Source organism: Cyprinus carpio, chromosome B23, assembly GCF_018340385.1.
Source record: "Cyprinus carpio isolate SPL01 chromosome B23, ASM1834038v1, whole genome shotgun sequence".
Classification (NCBI taxonomy): Eukaryota; Metazoa; Chordata; class Actinopteri; order Cypriniformes; family Cyprinidae; genus Cyprinus; species Cyprinus carpio.
In genome coordinates this window covers 23,918,854-23,938,017 of record NC_056619.1, presented here as the reverse complement: position 1 = coordinate 23,938,017, position 19,164 = coordinate 23,918,854, and the positions used below count along the sequence as shown (strand labels likewise).

General features: G+C 34.4%; 2 protein-coding genes across 2 annotated transcripts; both read right to left on the bottom strand.

Annotated features, from left to right (window-relative positions):
• Positions 1–1,676: 1,676 nt before the first annotated feature.
• Positions 1,677–6,785, bottom strand: LOC109051919 (tumor necrosis factor receptor superfamily member 5-like). The gene is made up of 9 exons (XM_042750782.1): positions 6,621–6,785; positions 5,775–5,859; positions 5,352–5,474; positions 4,264–4,413; positions 3,849–3,939; positions 3,229–3,287; positions 2,768–2,857; positions 2,607–2,626; positions 1,677–2,512 (listed from the first exon to the last, which is right to left on the bottom strand). The coding sequence occupies exons 1-9, from the start codon at positions 6,648–6,650 to the stop codon at positions 2,297–2,299; spliced, it is 864 nt and encodes a 287-aa protein (XP_042606716.1). The 5' UTR covers positions 6,651–6,785; the 3' UTR covers positions 1,677–2,296.
• A 7,056-nt stretch (positions 6,786–13,841) lies between these two features.
• Positions 13,842–18,897, bottom strand: LOC109112410 (uncharacterized protein C1orf87). Its single transcript, XM_042750778.1, has 7 exons — positions 18,793–18,897; positions 18,206–18,365; positions 17,757–17,885; positions 16,917–17,165; positions 14,474–14,542; positions 14,214–14,361; positions 13,842–14,116 (listed from the first exon to the last, which is right to left on the bottom strand). The coding sequence occupies exons 1-7, from the start codon at positions 18,891–18,893 to the stop codon at positions 13,947–13,949; spliced, it is 1,026 nt and encodes a 341-aa protein (XP_042606712.1). The 5' UTR covers positions 18,894–18,897; the 3' UTR covers positions 13,842–13,946.
• Positions 18,898–19,164: the final 267 nt, after the last annotated feature.

Genomic DNA, 19,164 nt, shown 5'->3' with positions numbered 1-19,164 from the left:
CAAGGCTGGATTTAGGCTTCATGTTATCAGTGAGGACACTACTATTACGGGATTTGCATATCTGCCTCTGATCTGTTAAAACAATTCAAAGCAGCGCAGATTAAAGACATGAATTGTTCTGTCTTAAAGGGTGATAATTAAGATTATTCTCCTGTTTAGTCACGACTTGACAGACGAAAAGTGCCAGAAGCTTCTACCTTTACCCTCATTTAGTGCTTAAATGTAGGTGCCATGAGATCAAACGTGAACAAAGTGACTTGTGATAAAATAAATAGTACACTGATGCAAAAGTCAAGTGCAAAAAGGTTTAAAAAACTGAAATTAATATAAGCCAACTTGAACTGGAAAAATTGTATGTTATTTAAATAATATTCTTATACAGTATTAAACTAAACGTGAGCAAAAAAAAAAAAAAAAAAAAAAAAAATTTTTTTTCTAAAAGTCTAAAAGGTTAAATAAATAAACAGGCTAAGTCCAAAAATAGTAGTAGCAGCATAATAATAATAATAATAATAAAAAAACATGGTACTCACAATTAAATATAGAATAAAAATACTTTTAATGCAAAAAAACCCTCCAGAAAAATCCAAAAGGGTATTAAATATATAAACAAATGTAACAATTTATTATAACATAAAAAACAGGGTACTTGCAATTAAAAATATCCTGTGCATAATTCACCAATCATAATTTTTAATCACTACTAGAAAACGATCAAATAAATAAATAAAAGAATAAAATAGTCAAATAAACTGCTCCATCGAGGAATGGGGCATCAAAAATCTTGTATCCTTTGGTTTCTTTTGTAACTCTCTCTCTGACACAAACACACCAATGGGATTAGGCCTTGGGACAATATTCTGTTTTTGCGGCCTCTGCTTTTGAGGGAATGATAAAAGGAAAACTCTTCCTTGCCAATCACTATGGCCTCCATGTAAATTCAAAGGCCTGTGGCCTGTTAATCCAAGGATAATGAGAAAACCCTTGAGTACAAAAAAGGAGCACCTCCCATCCACCCCCCGAGCACATATTCAGAGCTAACACACACTGGACACAACAATCTCCTCAATGCCCCCCCTTCAGTGGCCCAAATGATGTGTAATCCCAGTCTAAACATGACAGGCAAAAGGCTGTGATATTGAGATAAGGATTGAGGCCTTGAACAATGGCGTGAGATACAGTGCCTAAATCGGCCATCAGTGGGCTTCTCGATCCGAGCATATGGTCATTATGACCTAATTAATAGTTCAACAAGCTACTTTTAGATTTGTTTAAGATATATACAAAAGTATGAGCTTTATAATAATGTCAAATCAAAAATCTACACATAAATACAACACAACTTTACATTTTCTAATAAATAAAGGGAGATAATGTAAGAAATATAGTGCACCTTGTGATTTTCCTATGAGCCAAAAGTGAGATTAAACGTTTTTAAGCTTTCATGCCAAAATATCTCAAATATGGAAATGGCAACCTCTTGTGGACAGTCAGAGTATCCCACAATGCATGAGCGATTCATCAGTCTCACACCAGTTTTTCTGAGGACATTTCACACCTCATAAGTAGCGAGTGAAATCGTATAGTGATAGACAGGTTATTATTTATGGAGAATCAGCCATTTATTTAATATGTACAGACTGAGGCTTTTCTGCATAAATCAAAAAAAAAAAAAAAAAAAAAACCCATACAAAATTCACAATAAAAAACAAACTGGTAATCTACAACAGAAATATTTACACAATATGCAAAGCAACACAGATTTCACAACAATTAGCAGTTTAAATTATATCAACATTAAAAAATATATACATGATTTTGTGAACATAATAATAATAACACACAATTCTGTACCACATTATTTTCAATCCCAACTTACACTTTTTAAATGTTCAAACCTTCAATTTTTAGGCATTTTGGAATAAGTGTGTAGTCCTTAATATAAGTACCAAACAAAAGCACTGGGATGCGTATGTTTGTTTAGTGCAGTCTTTCATTTTCACTTTCATTTTTCATTTCGTTTTGCTTCTAATTAGATTTGATTGCCTTTCGTTTTAAATGCTTTTCAGCATATTGTAACAATCATATTGCAGTGCTAATGCAACTGCAATAATGCAACTGCGAACACATATTTGAAAACAGAACTACTTTTTCAGTCATGAAAAAGAACACTTATGATTTTGTAAGACACAAAGCTGTAAAGCAGTGCTTCATAGTGTAATGCTCTATATACAGTATATAGATGGTTGTTATGTGATGGGAGTACAGCTGTCTGTACTTTGTAGAAGACTGTGTTCTATGAAAATGAATTTGATTCAGTAGTTGGGGTAATAGTGGGTTTGCCATCCTCTTGTGCTACGAAATTTCCATTGTCAGTCAAGTTGCTTAGCGTGGGGCTGACGGGTGCGCTGTTGTCAATGTCCTCCTGAGGCTGTTGATAAAGTGGTCGGTATGCTTTCTCCACATCGTCAATTTCTCCCTGTGTTAAGACTTCTATGGTTTTTTTGGGAAGCTAAAAACAAAAGAACCGTTATCATTCATTTCTAAACATGAGAATTTTGCTTTCCATCGTTGCTTGTGACTGAATGGCAAACCCAGACATTTACCTTATAGCATCCAGATTTTCCTGGAAGAAAGTAAAAACACAGTTAATGATAAAAAGCTGGAATATGAGCACTTTAGCACATAGGAATTGATTGTGAGAAACGGTACACACTGATCTATTGTAGATAAATTGATTAGATCATCAGTAGGTTGCAGCACTTACTTTTTTTAATGAAAACAAATACTACAACTGCGACGATTATCACAAAAACTCCCACCCCAATGAAAACTTTGTAAATGGGTGTACCAGCCACTGAAACAAAACACACAACAAACTCGGATGACAATCTTCATCATTTTTAATAGTATGGGTAATCAAATCATTACTACTGACAGCATTTTAAAACATCTTAGTACTTAATGCAAACTATGCCATGTTTTAAGTAAGCATGGTTTTTTGACTCTCAAAATCGAACACACCAGTTATACAGGAACTAAAATCTACCCACAAGGCTCTCCAGTTTCACTACTGTACTTTCAGTGCTTAAATAAAGTCTTCAGACTTAGTCCACATTAAGAGCTATCAAATCAACAACAATTTCCATTCTACTGACTATATAATATTCATATTGACTTTGGGCAAAGAGTGCAAATGACTAAAAGCACTTTTTACAGCGTACTCACCACAGGTCTGATCTGAGGTTGAACTGCCAGGAGTGTTTTGAACATATCCAGATTCACATCTAGAGGGGAAAAAACAGAACAGAAGAGGAATTTTTATATAACCTTGAGTTGAGACTTCAGGGAATCCCTCAGGGAATTATTTCTGTTATTTCATTCAGAATGACTGAATCAACCAGATTGCATTAGGTTAAAAAGTAATTCAGATCAGGCAGAGATAGTTTCAGTGAAAGTTTAAGCGACCATTCAATTTTATACTTTTGGAAACATTATGGTAATGTTACTTTTTGAATGTTCTCTGAATCATCCGAAACTATAAGGTAGCAAAGTTTTTAAAAATGTTGGACCAAAGCCCAACCAAAAATGTTTCATAAAAACATTTAATGAATTATGTATAAACAATGTTTTTGTGCTACCATTTTGGGAAGGTTATTAATTGCCAGATTACTGAACAACCATTCTAATAACATTACTGGAAGAAAGTTTGAGAGAGCGTTGCCAGAACTTGGTTCCCTGTTAGCTGGGATTTCATCCTGTTACACAAGCCTAAGACACAATAGTATATGAGACCAGCACTAACAGAAAAAAACAAAGGGACTTAATATCAGAAGGCTTTCTCATACTCTGTCCATTTCCTGCAGGTGTCAGATGAATCATTGGTGGAGAATGTTCCATGTTCACATGCCCCACACACAGTATCACTAACCGATGAACCTGTCAAAATACAGGGTAACAAGAGGCAAAAATGAAACCCTTGTGTCTATTCAGTGTAAATGATGTCTATGCACAGGGTTTGAACCTAAAAGCTTCAATTTAACCACTAGCTACACCATGCCAGTCAGCTTCCTCCAAGTGTCTTTGGCCATTTAGATAAGTACAATGATTGTAAAATCATTAAAACACATTTAAAATGATATTTTATGACATATTATCAAGATTCATTTTTTAATAACAATGTAAAGGTACAAATTAGGACAGAATCAACATGAAATAGCAGTAGTACATACAAAACTGACTCTTACAACAGACAGCACAAACCTTTTTTGACAACTCTCTGTCCTGGCTTGCAAACTGTATGTTTTGTACAAGTGTTGCAGTCGTCATCTTGTGTACAGTAGTATCCAGGTTCACACTGACATCTGCTTAGCTTGGTCTTGCTGGGTTCATTTTGTTGCATAAAATGTAAATCTGAAAATTGAATGAAAATGAAAAAAAAAAAAAAAAAAAAAAATTAAAAGAGTAAGCTTCACGGAGACCTTCCAATGACATTTATTCACTTGGCAGCTGCTTTTATTTATAACCTAAAAATTTTGATTAATTTATACTAGAGATTTATATTAATATTAAAGGGATACTCCACCCCAAAATGAAAATTTTGTCATTAATCACTTACCCCTACGTCGTTCAAAACCCGTAAAAGCTTTGTTCATCTTTTGAACACAATTTAAGATATTTTGGATGAAAACCTGGAGGCTTGTGACTGTCTCATAGACTGCCAAATAAATAACAGTGTCAAGGTTCAGGAAAGTATGAAAGACATTGTCAGAATACTCCATCTGCCATCAGAAGTGCAATCTGGGTTATATGAAGTGACAGGAACACTTTTTGTAAGCGAAGAAAACAAAAATAACGACTTTATTCAACAATTCCTTTGTCAACGGTCTCCTCTGTGTCAAGGAATTGTTGAATAAAGTCGTTATTTTTTTTTTCTTCGCTTACAAAAAGTGTTCCTGTCACTTCATATGACCCAGATTGCACTTCTGATGGCAGATGGACTATTCTGACGATGTCTTTCATACTTTTCTGGACCTTGACAGTGTAACTTACTTGGCAGTCTATGGGACAGTATAAGTAATAGTGTCAAGGTCCAGAAATGTTTTGAATTGTGTTCCGAAGACGAACAAAGCTTTTACGGGTTTGGAACGACATGGTGATTAATGACAAAATTTTCATTTTGGGGTGGAGTATCCCTTTAATAGTTTTTTAAACAATTGATAATTAATATTAATATATATTTCTAGTATGCTAAACTATAAAAAATAAGTGCAACTGTCTAAAAACATAGATACATTAATCTAAAAACATTTTGTTAAAAAAATAAATAAATTAAACTTGTGGACACTCACTAGGGTCACAGCTGGGCTGGCGCTCACATTTGGTATCCCTTGTGTAGCCACTCTGATACTCTCCGTTTTGGCAGTCCTGACAGCGCGGGTCCTCGCAGTTATCATCCATCAACATCCTCTTACCTGTGACACACTCACAGTAACTACCCGCTCTGATTAGACTAAGAGATTTGTATATTATGACTAAGAGTAAGTAAAACATGATATTATTGCTTTTTTTCAAGGCCACATGTAAAACAATATCAACTATTCAAAGTGAGGCATTGGCGATTAAAACAATATGGTACTGTAGTAGCTAAATAGACTATTCATGTGTATTTTTATAGAAAACAAGGGAAGTGGAGGCTACATGCTGATACTTCCTCTATCTAGACTATGTCAGTTTACTGTCACACCACATTGAATTACAATTCGTCCACATACCTGGTCCACACTTCTTACAGCATTTATCATCCTTCAAAAATTCTGTTTCCGTGTCACAGCATGACACAGGGTACAACAATGTGACCTGTCAAAGGCAAATGCATAAAGAACATTATAAAGAATATTAACCCTTGTATTGTGCTGAAAATCCTTTACCTAATTGGTGTTCCTGGTACAAAATTGCTTGTAAATCTTTAAGTATGCTATATTATCACCAGATTTTGGATTCAATCTTTTTGTCAACTTGTTTTCTTTTAATTAGAACTTTTGTATTTGTATTTGTATTTTATTGGTCATACACCTTATTGATCTGAGCTTATGCACCTCAGTTTTTATGTGAAAACAAGCATTATGATCAACACTATATTTACATGTAAGCATGTTTTTGAGTAATTTAAGAGGACATGGGGTCCCTCAGACATTCAAAGCGAGACATGGGGCAAACTTGAAACCAAAACGACGTTATTATTACGCAGACAATGCGGAAAGTCCCCGAGATCCCCACCCAGAATGACCGTTTTTCAGTACAGAAGGCTGCAACCTTACAATAATGCATTAAACTACTATTTAACAACAGACAATGCAAATGTTTTTATATGTGTATCAGATACAGATACTTTAAACGCTCCTCCAATACCAGCGTTCAAATCGAAAGTGAAAGTGACGCTAACACACGAGTCATTGTTTTAATAACAACGACAATCCAAACGTTCTAAATGCTGCACATGAAACATAGAAACTGATTCATTGTTGCAATGAATATTAGCAATTTCAAAAACAACACCCACCATTAATTTTAATGCGTAGTTAACATGCTAGCACTCAAGCGTAAAGCACATCACTTACCAGCGCACAAAGAATGAAAACTGTCCTCATGATGGCAATATCTGTAGAAACAGATCCTTGTAACCAGTTCAAGCCTCAAGCATGTAACACACTAAACCGTCTGCTGCAGATCTTAAACGCTTGACAGCTTCGAAACGAAGGGGAATTTCTTCCCGCAGACACGCCCACATGTGACGTGACCATTTCCCATTTCCAAGAAGAGAAGGTAGAAACTCTAAAGACGTATTAGGCTATTGATAGGCTAATGCATGATAAAACATGCATAAAGTATTACACTTATACTATTTTAAGAATTATTTCATGTTTTCGAGAGATTTTTTTTGAAAGTTGCGTAAAAGAATCAATAATATAATTTGAATTAGTATAGCCTAATCTAATATATAAATCATCATTTTATTAATTTAAAAAAAAAAAAAAAAAAAAAAAAAAACAAGACCCAGATTATAACATGGAATTCGTTTGTCTGTCAGTCTAATTCCATGACAACGTCACTCAACCATGCAGAACTTCCCAGCTTGACTTTCACTTCCTCCAGAACAAAAACACTATTGAGTGATGTCAGCAGTGACAAAACGTTTATCTCTTACTTGCAAGTGACATTTATTTATTTACTCGCGTACTTGCCGGATTTAATGTCACCTTAGCATCATTAGCAAAACAGAAAATCATAATTCATCTGTGATTTACTGATGTGACTAAAGCAGAAAAATTCTGAGCACTAAGGCCTGCCATTGCATTTTGGAGGGAATGTAAACATTTAGTGTTGGTGGCAGTGCAGTGACATTTGCAGTGCTTTCAAACGCACAAATAATTAAAATAAATAAATAAATTAAGGTTTGTCCTAAAGTGACAATTCATTTTTGGGTAAATGTGTACTGCAGTATATAAATAATATTAATATTATAAAGTATTATATAGCACAGTGTTGTTATTATAAATTCAAAATACAAATATTAGAATTATTTTTCAATTTTTTATTTTTCTATAATAGTATAATAAATGGGGGCAGCTGTGGCCTAATGGTTAGAGAGTTGGACTTGTAACCCGAAGGTTGCGGGTTCGAGTCTCGGTGCTGGCAGGAGTTGTAGGTGGATGGGGAGTGAATGAACAGTGCTCTTTTCCACCCTCAATACCCATGACTGAAGTGCCCTTGAGTAAGGCATTGAACCCCCAGTTGCTCCCCGAGCGCTGGATATAGCTGCCCGCTGCTCCGGGTGTGTGTTCACGGTGTGTTCACTTCTCACTGCTGTGTGTGTGCACTTGGATGGGTTAAATGCAGAGCATATGGGTTACCATACTTGGCAAATGTCACGACTTTCACTTTCATAAATAAATACTATACACTGATATAGTATTATAGACATATAATATAAAACAATAGTCTATACAAAAAAGTGATAGCAAAACAAAGCTCATGAAACAATAATGTTGATACAATGGCAGCATGATTTGACACAGTTCACACATTTCACCACTGTGAGAAAGGGAGAGCAAAACAGTATGTAACTTGAGAGTTTTACAACCACAGGTGAATCCCACCCCTGCTAAAGGGTTCTCCCCTACGAAAAGAAAAAAAAAACCCAGGTCTGGATTCAACAGACAGCTTGAGGAAATCCCCACGTTACAAGGAAGTTGTTTTGGAATATACACGCATGAGTACTTCTAGGGACATACCGTGGAAGAGAAGAAATCAGCCGGATCCCAACACAATGACATCTGGACTCAGGAACTTCAGACATAGATTTTTATAACATAAGGCTGATTGTCTCACTTCCTCACAAGGTATACTATCTGAGAATGATTTGAGGCATGTCATACTGTAATTAAAGGTTCTAGTGAAAAACCCTTGAGTCCCATGAGGAACAGTTCAGAGAATATGGACGTCACATTTTCCACGTCAGTTTTTAAAAAAATAGCTTTTCTCTTTGAAGACACTGCATAGTCTAGGGGGCTTGTTGTATAAAAGTCTCTAGGCCTGTGTGTTCAAAGTGCAATAACTGACAAGTATGGAAAAGTTATATGACAAACTCAGCAAAAACACCAGGGCCTATGTATTTATGAAAAATCTTAGTGCTAAGAGTTGCTCCTAGTAACAAAATTTGTTTCCTCCTAAAATTAAAGAAAAGATTCTAGTAAAGAAAAAAGTAATTCAGAAAGCATCTTAACCCTTAAAAGAAGTCTTAAGGACCAGAATTGTTAGGAGTACGGACGAGAACTTTTAAGAGGCTCAAGAGTATTTTTAGCAGTGGAGAAAATGGACAAAATATCACCGTAGCGCCATTTTGGAAAACACCTGCTGAACGCAAACTGCGTACGCTCTTCTGTGTCAGCCGCGACACAAGGATGTGCTGTTTTCTTTCAAATCAAAGTGTAAATACACATACAAAACGTATCCTTGTGGCGTGGCTGAAACAGAAGAGCGAGAGAAGAGAGTTTGCGTTCAGCAGGTGTTTTCCGATATGTCGCTAATGTGATGTGGGGGGAGACAGAGGAGACAAATTGTTGAATAAAGTCGTTATTTGTGTTTTTCTTCTCGTACAAAAAGTATTCTCGTCCCTTCATAATGTTACGGTTGAACCACTGATGGCAGATGGACTATTCTGACAATGCTTTTCATACTTTTCTGGACCTTGACAGTGTATTTTACTTGGCAGTCTATGGGACAGTCTCAAGCCTCCTGGTTTTCATCCAAAATATCTTAAATTGTGTTCCGAAGACGAACAAAGCTTTTATGGGTTTGGAACGACATGGTGATTAATGACTAAATTTTCATTTTGGGGTGTAGTAACCCTTTAAATGTGGTCTTTTATTTCCTTCTTGGACAACCAACCAATCACAGTCTTCAAAAGATGAAAGTTTTCGTCTTTTCCTCGCTCAGAGTTGCTCTCAGATTGGTCCTGAATCGCTCTTAAGCTAAGACTCCTACATAGAAATTTTTAAGCTAATTTAGGAGCTTTCTTAGAGGAATCTTAGAAGCTTTAAGAATACAGGCCCAGAATAAAAAAAATACATCTGCTTTACATGTGTGTGAGAGAACTTCAGTAGTTTACACTACACTAATCACTAGAATACTGGCAAATGAAATAGGATGTAAACACTTCCTTTCTGTCTGTTACTTTTTTGACACATATAGGCTATTTTAAGTAGGTGTTAATTGACACCTACAAATGAATATGTCTGGGAGTTTTCAGATGTTGGGGGATTGCTAAGAACACAACCATTAAACTTTGTTTATTCTCTGAACTTTGTTTTGTTTAGTCTTAATTTGGTTGTTAAATGTATTTAAAAAAAGTTTAAAGGAAATTAATTTGTGGAATTAAAATACAAATTTGTCCCCCAAATTATGTGTCAGTTTCATAGTTTGCCAAAATATCGAAGTTAATAGTTCATAATTAAAAATCATAGTTCAATTTTTAAATTTTCACAAATGTTTGCAATGTTAGGGTGGTTGTCTTGGTATTGCCACAGTGGTATGGACCGTTGCTTTCACTCGGCCGCCATCTTGGCATTGCTCCCTAGGCAGATATTTCCAAGTACAGTAAGTACACATCCTATCTTTTTGAACAGGGAATCTCAAAAAGTCGATAGATAGTGTTAACTGATTTCAAATAAATATAACAACATTATAAATGGTATCACGCATTGCAGCGTCAACAAACAGACGATCTGCACTTTTAATTCTAATTTTAAAAATAAGTTACTAAAATAAGTTAACTATTATTATTATTATTATTATTATTATCATATTATTATAATTATTATTAACATTAGGCCTAACGTTACACTTTAAGCTGAAGTGCGTAGCTGCTTGTTTAAATGCAATAACTGATTTAAATTCGTTAAAACCGCTTTCACGTTCACAATACTAATATAGATCTAGTTTGTGCTTTATTTAAAGTCTAGTTTGTCTTTTACAGCATCGTATAGTGATTTGTTTGTGTCGGCTGTTCACCACCAAGCGGTTAATCATTGTGCTACAGTTTAATGATCTTTCAGACATGTTTGGAAATGCGTGTTTTATTTTACTCTACAAATTTGAGAGTACAACCATCTTTATATCGACACAACAGCAGTGTAATTTACATAAATAGCCATACGTAATGCTTAAACGAGAAGTCAGATAAAGGGTGGAGGTGTATAAGTAACCTTTTCCGTCTTCATGTAAGCTATATATATACAGGGGCGGTTCTAGGGTGAGTGGAGATCCGGGGCTTAGCCCAGAAAAATCCATGTATGTGACTTTTTATTTTAATAAATCAGAAAGATGTACCTTGTTTAAAATGTACAAAAACAATAAAAAACAAATTTAAAATATTTTATTTTAAGTTTATCCTTTGTATCCTGACACATATGCTGATGTTGTGTCTTTATCTCGCTTTTTTTTTTGTCTCTGTCTCTCAGTTTTCTTTTCTTTTCCAATCAAGCCTGACTGGCTACACTCGTCCTGGTAGAACAGGGATAAGAAGCAAACATTAAGCAGTGCACTGACATACTCTTACTCTACAAAGATATACCGGTCAAAGGACTTTATCTCTGTGTTTATGCATTACAGTAAACAGATTCAAGTTATTCAGTCTGGCAGATAAACCTTACCCTCTACTGAAGTCTGTGCATCATTCATATCTCCAGTGTTTCAGTTGTTTTATGAAGGCTACTTTGTTCATGCTCTCTGAATGATTCTAAAGCCCTTTTCCAGTTGGAGAAACCTGCACTTGTTAATGTGTCTTTGCTCTTTCGGATATGATGCTTGCCAAAGAGACGACAAGAAAAGCAGAATGCAGAATTTCTGGATACAGAATACCCAAGCCACTGAAATCCATTTAGCCAATTCTTATTAAAAGCTCTCTGCTGTGTTCCAAATTGGGTAAAGGTATACTGCTGAAGCTTCACGTGTTTTGGACCTGTCTGCAGTGTTCTAGATCATCCCTTTCACCTTCTAAAGCCTCTTCTTTCCTTGCTGACTCATCCAAGACATGGTAAAATAGTAAGCTCAGCTCTATTATTGTTTTAATAGTCTTCACTTAACGGCATGATTTTTGTGAGAATAGATTAAAAAAAAGGTGAATAAAGAATCTATAATAAAAAAAATAAAAATAGATTAAACTTCACCCATTCTTCCTGCACATATTACATTTTATAGGCTACCTTATTCTTACTTTATACATACACTCACATACATAATACACACACAAACACTAAAAGCAAGGATAATTATAAACACAGGGCTCTATACACTTATATTTTTGAAGGAGCACTTACACAGCACTTACAAATTGCATAAATAATCTTATGAGGCTAATGTATCAAATATAAAATTTGGAATACAGAAATATGAAATTATGAAAAAAATTAGAATGGTACTTTGCCACTAGATGGCGGTAAGCCACTGCCTTAATGAGTGAGTCGGTCAGTCATTTAATCAATGGATTCGTTCGAAACAGATGATTCATTCAGAAAAAAAAGTAAGCAACTTTTTATGAATGGGTCAGTGAATCATTTACTCAAGCAAATTTATTCAGTAAACACCGCTGTGTGTTGCTGCAGAGCACAACAACATGCTTTGTTTGGAACCATTTCCTTTGCGAAATGTGTCTTTTTTATTATCTTGTTTATTGAATTGTTGCCACTGACACGAAAAGTCTGCCACAGACCGTGCTAACCAAAACATTATAACCGCTCTGTGTGTGTGGTGTGTGTGTCCTAAAGGTGACTGTGCTGCGCAAGCGTTAACTGTTAGATGTTCAAAATGTAACGTTAAATCAGACACAATTTAAAACCGAAAAAGAAATATAATACTATGATTAAAAGTTACAGATACCTGAAGCTGTTGTTTCTTGGCGTCTAAATGTTGTCTATTCTTTTGAAGAATTTTGAAATATCCATTTCAATTTTCAAATAAATTGATCTAGTAAATACTACACGCCAACAAACCACCTGGCTCCAAAAGATCTCATATCATTGGCTGGATCGTACAGACGCTCATCGATGGTTGGCCAGTTTACATGTCAGTCAGAAGCACTAGACTCAGTGGGCGGTTTACGTGAGAGTCGAGAGATATTTATTTATTTATTTATTTAAATTCTAATATAAATTACTTTATTGGGCATGAAAACTCATTGATGCATGGTGGTAATAAAAACATTCGGGGCTTTACTGAAAACATATAATAATATATATATGCCACATACCAAGTTCTCTGTCAGAGAAACACACACACCTATTGTCCCTTTTTTCAGATGTCTGCAAACCTCAGTCTAACCCAGTTTACTATTTTCCAGCACCTGATGGGTGATGTGACATATGTTTTGGTGTCCTTAAGTCCAATGAAGAAACATGGATCATGGAAGAGCATATTCCTCGAGGTAAAACTATAATTAATTAATTTAATTATTTTGTTTTAATCGTAAGAATATGTGTTACAAGTAAAACTTACTCTGTTACAGAAACGCCCTCTTGTGCTCGTTTCCAGTGTTGCATATGAGAAGTATTTCCTGTAACACGCGTCCCAATGTGCATACTATCCATCCTAAAATCTATGTGATATAGTAATTTTCAATACTATTTAGGGCAGATAGGGTGGATAGTATTCACATTGGGACGCAGGGTAAGTATCTAATTTTTAAAACATTGTTAAAGTAATGCAGTATACTTTAGATCACATCACATGATATATGTAGAGAATCAGTATGTACTCATTTATTCCTGTTTTTCACCACATTATTACTTGAATATTGAAATTATAGACTAGAAACGACTATTAGCACTGATTGGAGCACCAAAAGAATTTTTTTATTCCTGTTTTTGCACCAATTTCTTACTTGAATATTAAAATGATAGACTAGAAATGACTAGTATACACACTGGAGCACTAGTAGTAAATTTTAATACAATGCAGTTGATTAATGAAAAATTAAACTGCAGAAAAGTGAGGGGAAGGTAATGGCATTAAAACTGATAAGAAATGTCCAGGTTCATTTCACCCCAAAATCAAAAGGAAAATAAGAAATAATATTTTGCTTAAAGAAAATTACGATTATTCTTAGGAACTTTTATTTATATATTTAAGATACGATTCTTTTAGGATTCATTTTATTTTATTTGTTTTACAAAATAGAATCTATTTTTGTGTGTGTGTGTGTGTGTGTGTGTGTGTGTGTAGATTTTTGGAGCAAACATGACCTGTTTATATGAGCGTCACTCAGTTTTCAATGTTGAAAAAATTTAATTATTATTATTATTTTTTTGTTACTGTTAATATTTCCCAGGCAGAGCATTTATTAAAGATGACTGCAATGCTGTAGCATTTGCTTCGGTTTAAGAAAAAGGTTAAGCTGTGTTTAGTTCCTTCAGTTTCTGCAGAGCTGATGCGAGGTGAACTTTGCCCTCTATCTGAGTGTTACGCGTGACCTCGCTGACCTTCAGAGGACTCAGATTCAGATCAAAGATGAGGCTGTAGTTCTGTAGCAGGCGTTTGGCTAGGTCTCTGTCCACATAACCTGAAAACCAGTGTTGAAAACATCTCTGAGTCACAGTGTTTTAAATCACTTTAAAATGTGCTTCAGACGAACTGTATTCGTGTGATGGGTTTTATACCTGCGTTTTGGGTGTCACACATTTGTAAGGCCATCTCCATCTTCTGGAACCTCTGAAGCCATGTTTCTCTTTGTTCTGCATTGGCATCGCTCCTGTCACTCACTGATTCCAGGTCAGTACTGGCCACTGACCCACCCCAGATCTCGCCCTGGAAGGATCATGTTTAAAAACATCCATCAAAAGGGTTTTTTTTTTTTAATTTTTATTTCAGAAAGCTGCTGACAGTATAAAATGATAATATGCTGGGTAGTTTGACAGACCTCAACACTTTGCTGTTTTTCTTCTTGTACAGCTTTCTGTATGAACTGCATCAAGTCTTGATAGTGCACCTGCAAAGCAACAAGGTGAGTAAAATGCATGTAACATGATAGAACATAAAAATCACTTTACATAAAAATGACAAACTTTTATGAAAATAATTCCTATAGAAGTCAATATATGCATAAAAGCACTTTAACTATAATTTGAAATAGTATAAATTGATCTTTTAATGTTTACATTTTATTTTGAAAATCAAAAATTTCTCAGAAATTGAACTGAACCACATAAAAACTTTACGTCACGTTTCATATATATCTATATCTATATCTATATCTATCTATCTATCTATCTATCTATCTATCTATATCTATATCTATATATATATAGATATGATATATATATATCTATATATATCTATATATATATATATATATATATATATATATATTTTTACAAAATGGAAAACCCGGTAAATCCCAGAAAAACATAAACAAGTCATCATTTTTTTTTTACTTTATATTCAAAATTTACATTTTGTTTATAATAGTTTATTATAAATAATAGTTTATAATAAATTGTTTTTACAAAATATTTTTTACAACATTTTTACGTTTCATCTCAAAATCTAAAGAGAAAAGAAAAATATTATTTTGCAGGAATACATTTAAATCTATTTTCAGTACAAATATGCTTTAATTGTCATAAGGTCACGTTTATGTTCTGTTCTGGTTTAGATTTTCCTGTGTTTCTGTTCTACCTTCTTTGACCTAGCTTCCCTTAGTTCCCCATATTAGTTCATTCTGTTCACCTGTGTTGATTAATCATCTCGTTTGCTCCTTTGTTTCCCTGTCTTTATAAGCCTTCAGTTTCTGTCTGTTCTTGGTCCTGGATTAAAGTTTTGAAATGGGAGATGTGTGTTGATGCCATTTAGCTCTCCTGGGGCCTGTTTCAGAAAGGAGGTTAAGTGAGAACTCTGAGTATGTTTACCCTGAAGTGAGGGTTTTCCATTTCAGAATGGGAGGTTTGTTAAACGCTAGAAAGTAGGTCAAGCCCGTTTCTGAAAGAGAGGTAACTTAAACTCAGAGTCAGTTACCGTGGTAAATTAAGTGCGTTTTACTTAAGTAAAATTATCTACCAGTGTGGTAGTAAAAATAATCTTAATGCAAATGGAAACCAGATTATTCGGAGTGTGTGGGTGCAAATTTACAGTAGCTCCACCCTCCAATGTCACACAAGGTTAAATACGACAGGTCTGTATAGCGGTATCAGTAGTGTAGGCAGTAACATGTTGGGTGCGGAGAACTAGCTTGTGATGTGATTGACCAGGTTCAAATTCGGCTTTTGCCGAGCTTAATCTTCTCACTTTCCCCATCACATATCACATTAGAATTTTTCAATAAAAATGAAGAAAATGTTCTAAAAGTGGAAGTAAAGTGCCTAATGAGTATTTAATAATGATAAAAATGAGAATAATTTACACTGTTATTATTGCATCCAGTTAATGTACAACAATACTGCGGTGCAAATAATATGTATCTGCCAGTATAAAGTTACACTTATTGTAAAGAACTGCTACTTTTACATGGTAAATAGAATATATCATGATTTTCACTAAGTGTAAATACCATCTAGAGCTATTTGCACTTATATCGTTAAGAAAGTATGTAAATTCCACTTAGTGCAAATAGCCACTGCCCTATTTTTCTTACCCTATTGGCAGATCATTTGTCAAATAAGAAAAAAGCACTTCAATTATTATTATTTTATTTTTTTGCCAGTGAGATACCATGAAAATGAATAGCCTGTTAGTTCAATAACCTACCGTTCTGCCAGTTTTCACCTGTGATATTATAACAGTGATAAGAATTAAACTTGTATTAAGTCTGAAGTATGCAGATGGCTTTTTGGCGGGAGCTGTTGCCATGGTGAATCATAATTTCAGAGCTCCATTGATCATGGCTTTTCATAGTCGTTGTGCACGTGCTAAACTCAGTCAACCTAGTCAGAGTTGACTGAACTTACACAATTCAGCTGTTCTGAACCCGAAAACTCAGTTTCCCATCTCAGAGTAAGTCAACTCAGAGTTCAAGTTTCAACTCGGAGTCGGTTGAACCTCCTTATTGAAACGGGCCCCTGTTCTTTATGTTGAAGTTGGAATTAAAGACCATAAACGTTTACTCCTTTTTTATGCGCTTTCTACAGCCACGCCCCATACAACTAATGTCTCTATGACAAACAAACAAACATGTTAATAATGTAGTGTAATATGAAACTTGTATATGAAATGAGAACAATTAATTCAGCATTCAAGTTAAGATTTCTGATTTAATCATTGGGTTTCATTTTTGCTGAATGCATATGCAACCGAAATTGAATAATGACTCAAATAATATTATTTGCTGTGATTCCCAGAGGTTCTGCTTGATAAGTGATCTCCAGTACCTTCTCTGGGTCAGTGGTGTTACTGAAGGATTGGAACATACAGGCCAATGTAGTGAGCTTCAGAGGGAGCTGCAGTCTGAGGAAGAGACATGTGAGTTCTGACTGATGGATGGTTCCTGATCGGGACGGATCGAGTGATGTCACTTCCTCCTCGATGATCTGGAATGTTTGTGGTTCCAGATCCTGCAGTTCCTCTGAGACGGACGAGAGGAGGCAGAACTCTGGACTGAATTTAATTGGCTCCTCTGTCTGGACATGTTGAGTAAAATTTGGTTTTAGAGATTTTATTTTTAATTTAGCATACACTATCAAAAGTTTGTGGTCAGTACATTTTTTTTTAAAATAAATTAATAATTATTCCAGAAAAAATGGCAGTAAAGACATTTATAATGTCAAATTAATAATAATTTATTTTATAGAATATTTATTATTTCTACTCATCAAACAATTCTATAAAAGGTATCACAGCTTCCGCAAAAATATGGAGCAGCACAACTGTTTTCAACATTGACAATAATAAGAAATGTTTCTTGAGCGGCAAATCAGTATATTAGAATGGTTTCTGAAGGATCATGTGACACTGAAGACTGGAGTAATTATGCTGAAAATTCAGCTTTGCATCATAGCAATAAATGACATTTTAACAACATATTCATAGAAAACTAAAATTTAAATGGTAGGAATATTTCACAATATTACAATTTTTTACTGTATACTTAAGCAAATATATGCAACCTTGATGAGACTTCTTTTAAAAACATGAACAATTTCTGACCTCAAACTTTTGGACAGTAGTGTTTGTTCGATTTGATTAAAGACAGCATGCACATTATGTCTTACCTGTGCCTCCGTAATATGAGGATTTTGCATGAGTTGTTTTGTGTAACTCATGTTGATTGTGGACTTCAGATGTATGTAGGATCGTGATCGATCTCCACATGGTGCCGTCACACACCGTCTGTCAGGAACCTGGATCATTACCAAACCATTAGCATCCAGCTATCTTCTGCACGAGCTTCAGATTATATAGCACATTTTTTCCTTCTAGTAAACAATGGGAAGTGGATTTCAGAACCCTGGACAGAGCTGGTATTTTGATTGGTAAGTACCAGGTTTCAGTTCCGCGGACAGTGCAACCATTTGACCTCTTAAGTCATCTGAAAACTGGTCAGTGACGATCACACAGTGGTAAACAATGGTTAAGTCTTTCAAAATTACTGAGTTTGTCAGTTGAATATTGCATTTAACGGTCAGTGTAGTTTTTGATGTAGTTGATTTTTTTTTATTACCTGTCTGAGGGCATCTAAAAGGTTTTCTGTGTGCTCAACTGGTCTCAGATGCTCCAGGTCATGAGAAGGTGATTTTCTGCTTGAATCTCCATCTGTGACTCTGTTAGGTGGACTGTGTCTGTGCTCCGAGCAGTTTGTTACCTTAAGATGATCTGTAGGACTATATATAATATTAAATGTATTTGTATATTTTTATTATTGATAATATTAAATGTGTAATGGTAAATATCATAACAATGTTAAATGGCATTTTATTTATTTTATATATATATATATATATATATATATATATATATATATATATATATATATATATATATATATCCTGCACCATTTGTGCTGTGGACAATAACAAATATATAAATAAATAACAATTAAAATATTTTTTAGCAATATTTATATTTAGCCTGAGCTGTAAATTTAAGTATAATAAATGTTTACAAGTTTATTATTATTATATAATCTGCCAATATGTTAATTATAACAATTCTAAATTAAAAATAAATATATTATACATAATTAAAAAATATAAAACCTTTTAATACATTTAATTATTTTGTTTATTTTTATTATTCTTTGTTTTGTACCTTTTTTTCCCATTAGTAAAATGCTTAATTTGTTTCCCACCAACAATCTTCAGCACCAGCTGTGGCATGAATGTCTTCCCTGTGGTTTTCCATCCATCCATGATGTGTGAATGTTGTATGGGAGGTTATTAGTGATTGGTGATATTGAGTGATTTATCAAATACTCATATATAATGTATATATATTTTTTTGTTTTGTATATGTATAATATAACTTCGTGCTTAAAATTGTCTGAATGTCACTGCATTACATGACAAGATGTCAAACCTAATAACTGACTTCACTTTCCTGAGGCAATTTGACTTTAAAGACTGTAAATCTATCAAATGCTTTAATGCTGCCAGTCTGGTTGGTGTTTGAATGCTGAAAAGA

What these genes read in the sequence shown, in the direction of transcription:
- LOC109051919 (XM_042750782.1), bottom strand. Translation starts at nt 6,650, where the DNA reads ATGAGGACAGTTTTCATTCTTTGTGCGCTG. An exon ending in CCAGCCCAGCTGTGACCCTA is followed by an intron (nt 4,414 to 5,351) that starts GTGAGTGTCCAC and finishes TTCAATTTTCAG; the next exon opens with ATTTACATTTTATGCAACAA. An exon ending in AACCTCAGATCAGACCTGTG is followed by an intron (nt 2,858 to 3,228) that starts GTGAGTACGCTG and finishes GTTTTGTTTCAG; the next exon opens with TGGCTGGTACACCCATTTAC.
- LOC109112410 (XM_042750778.1), bottom strand. Translation starts at nt 18,893, where the DNA reads ATGGATGGATGGAAAACCACAGGGAAGACATTCATGCCACAGCTGGTG. An exon ending in TTTACTAATGGGAAAAAAAG is followed by an intron (nt 18,366 to 18,792) that starts GTACAAAACAAA and finishes TATTATATATAG; the next exon opens with TCCTACAGATCATCTTAAGG. An exon ending in AAAAACAGCAAAGTGTTGAG is followed by an intron (nt 14,362 to 14,473) that starts GTCTGTCAAACT and finishes TGATCCTTCCAG; the next exon opens with GGCGAGATCTGGGGTGGGTC.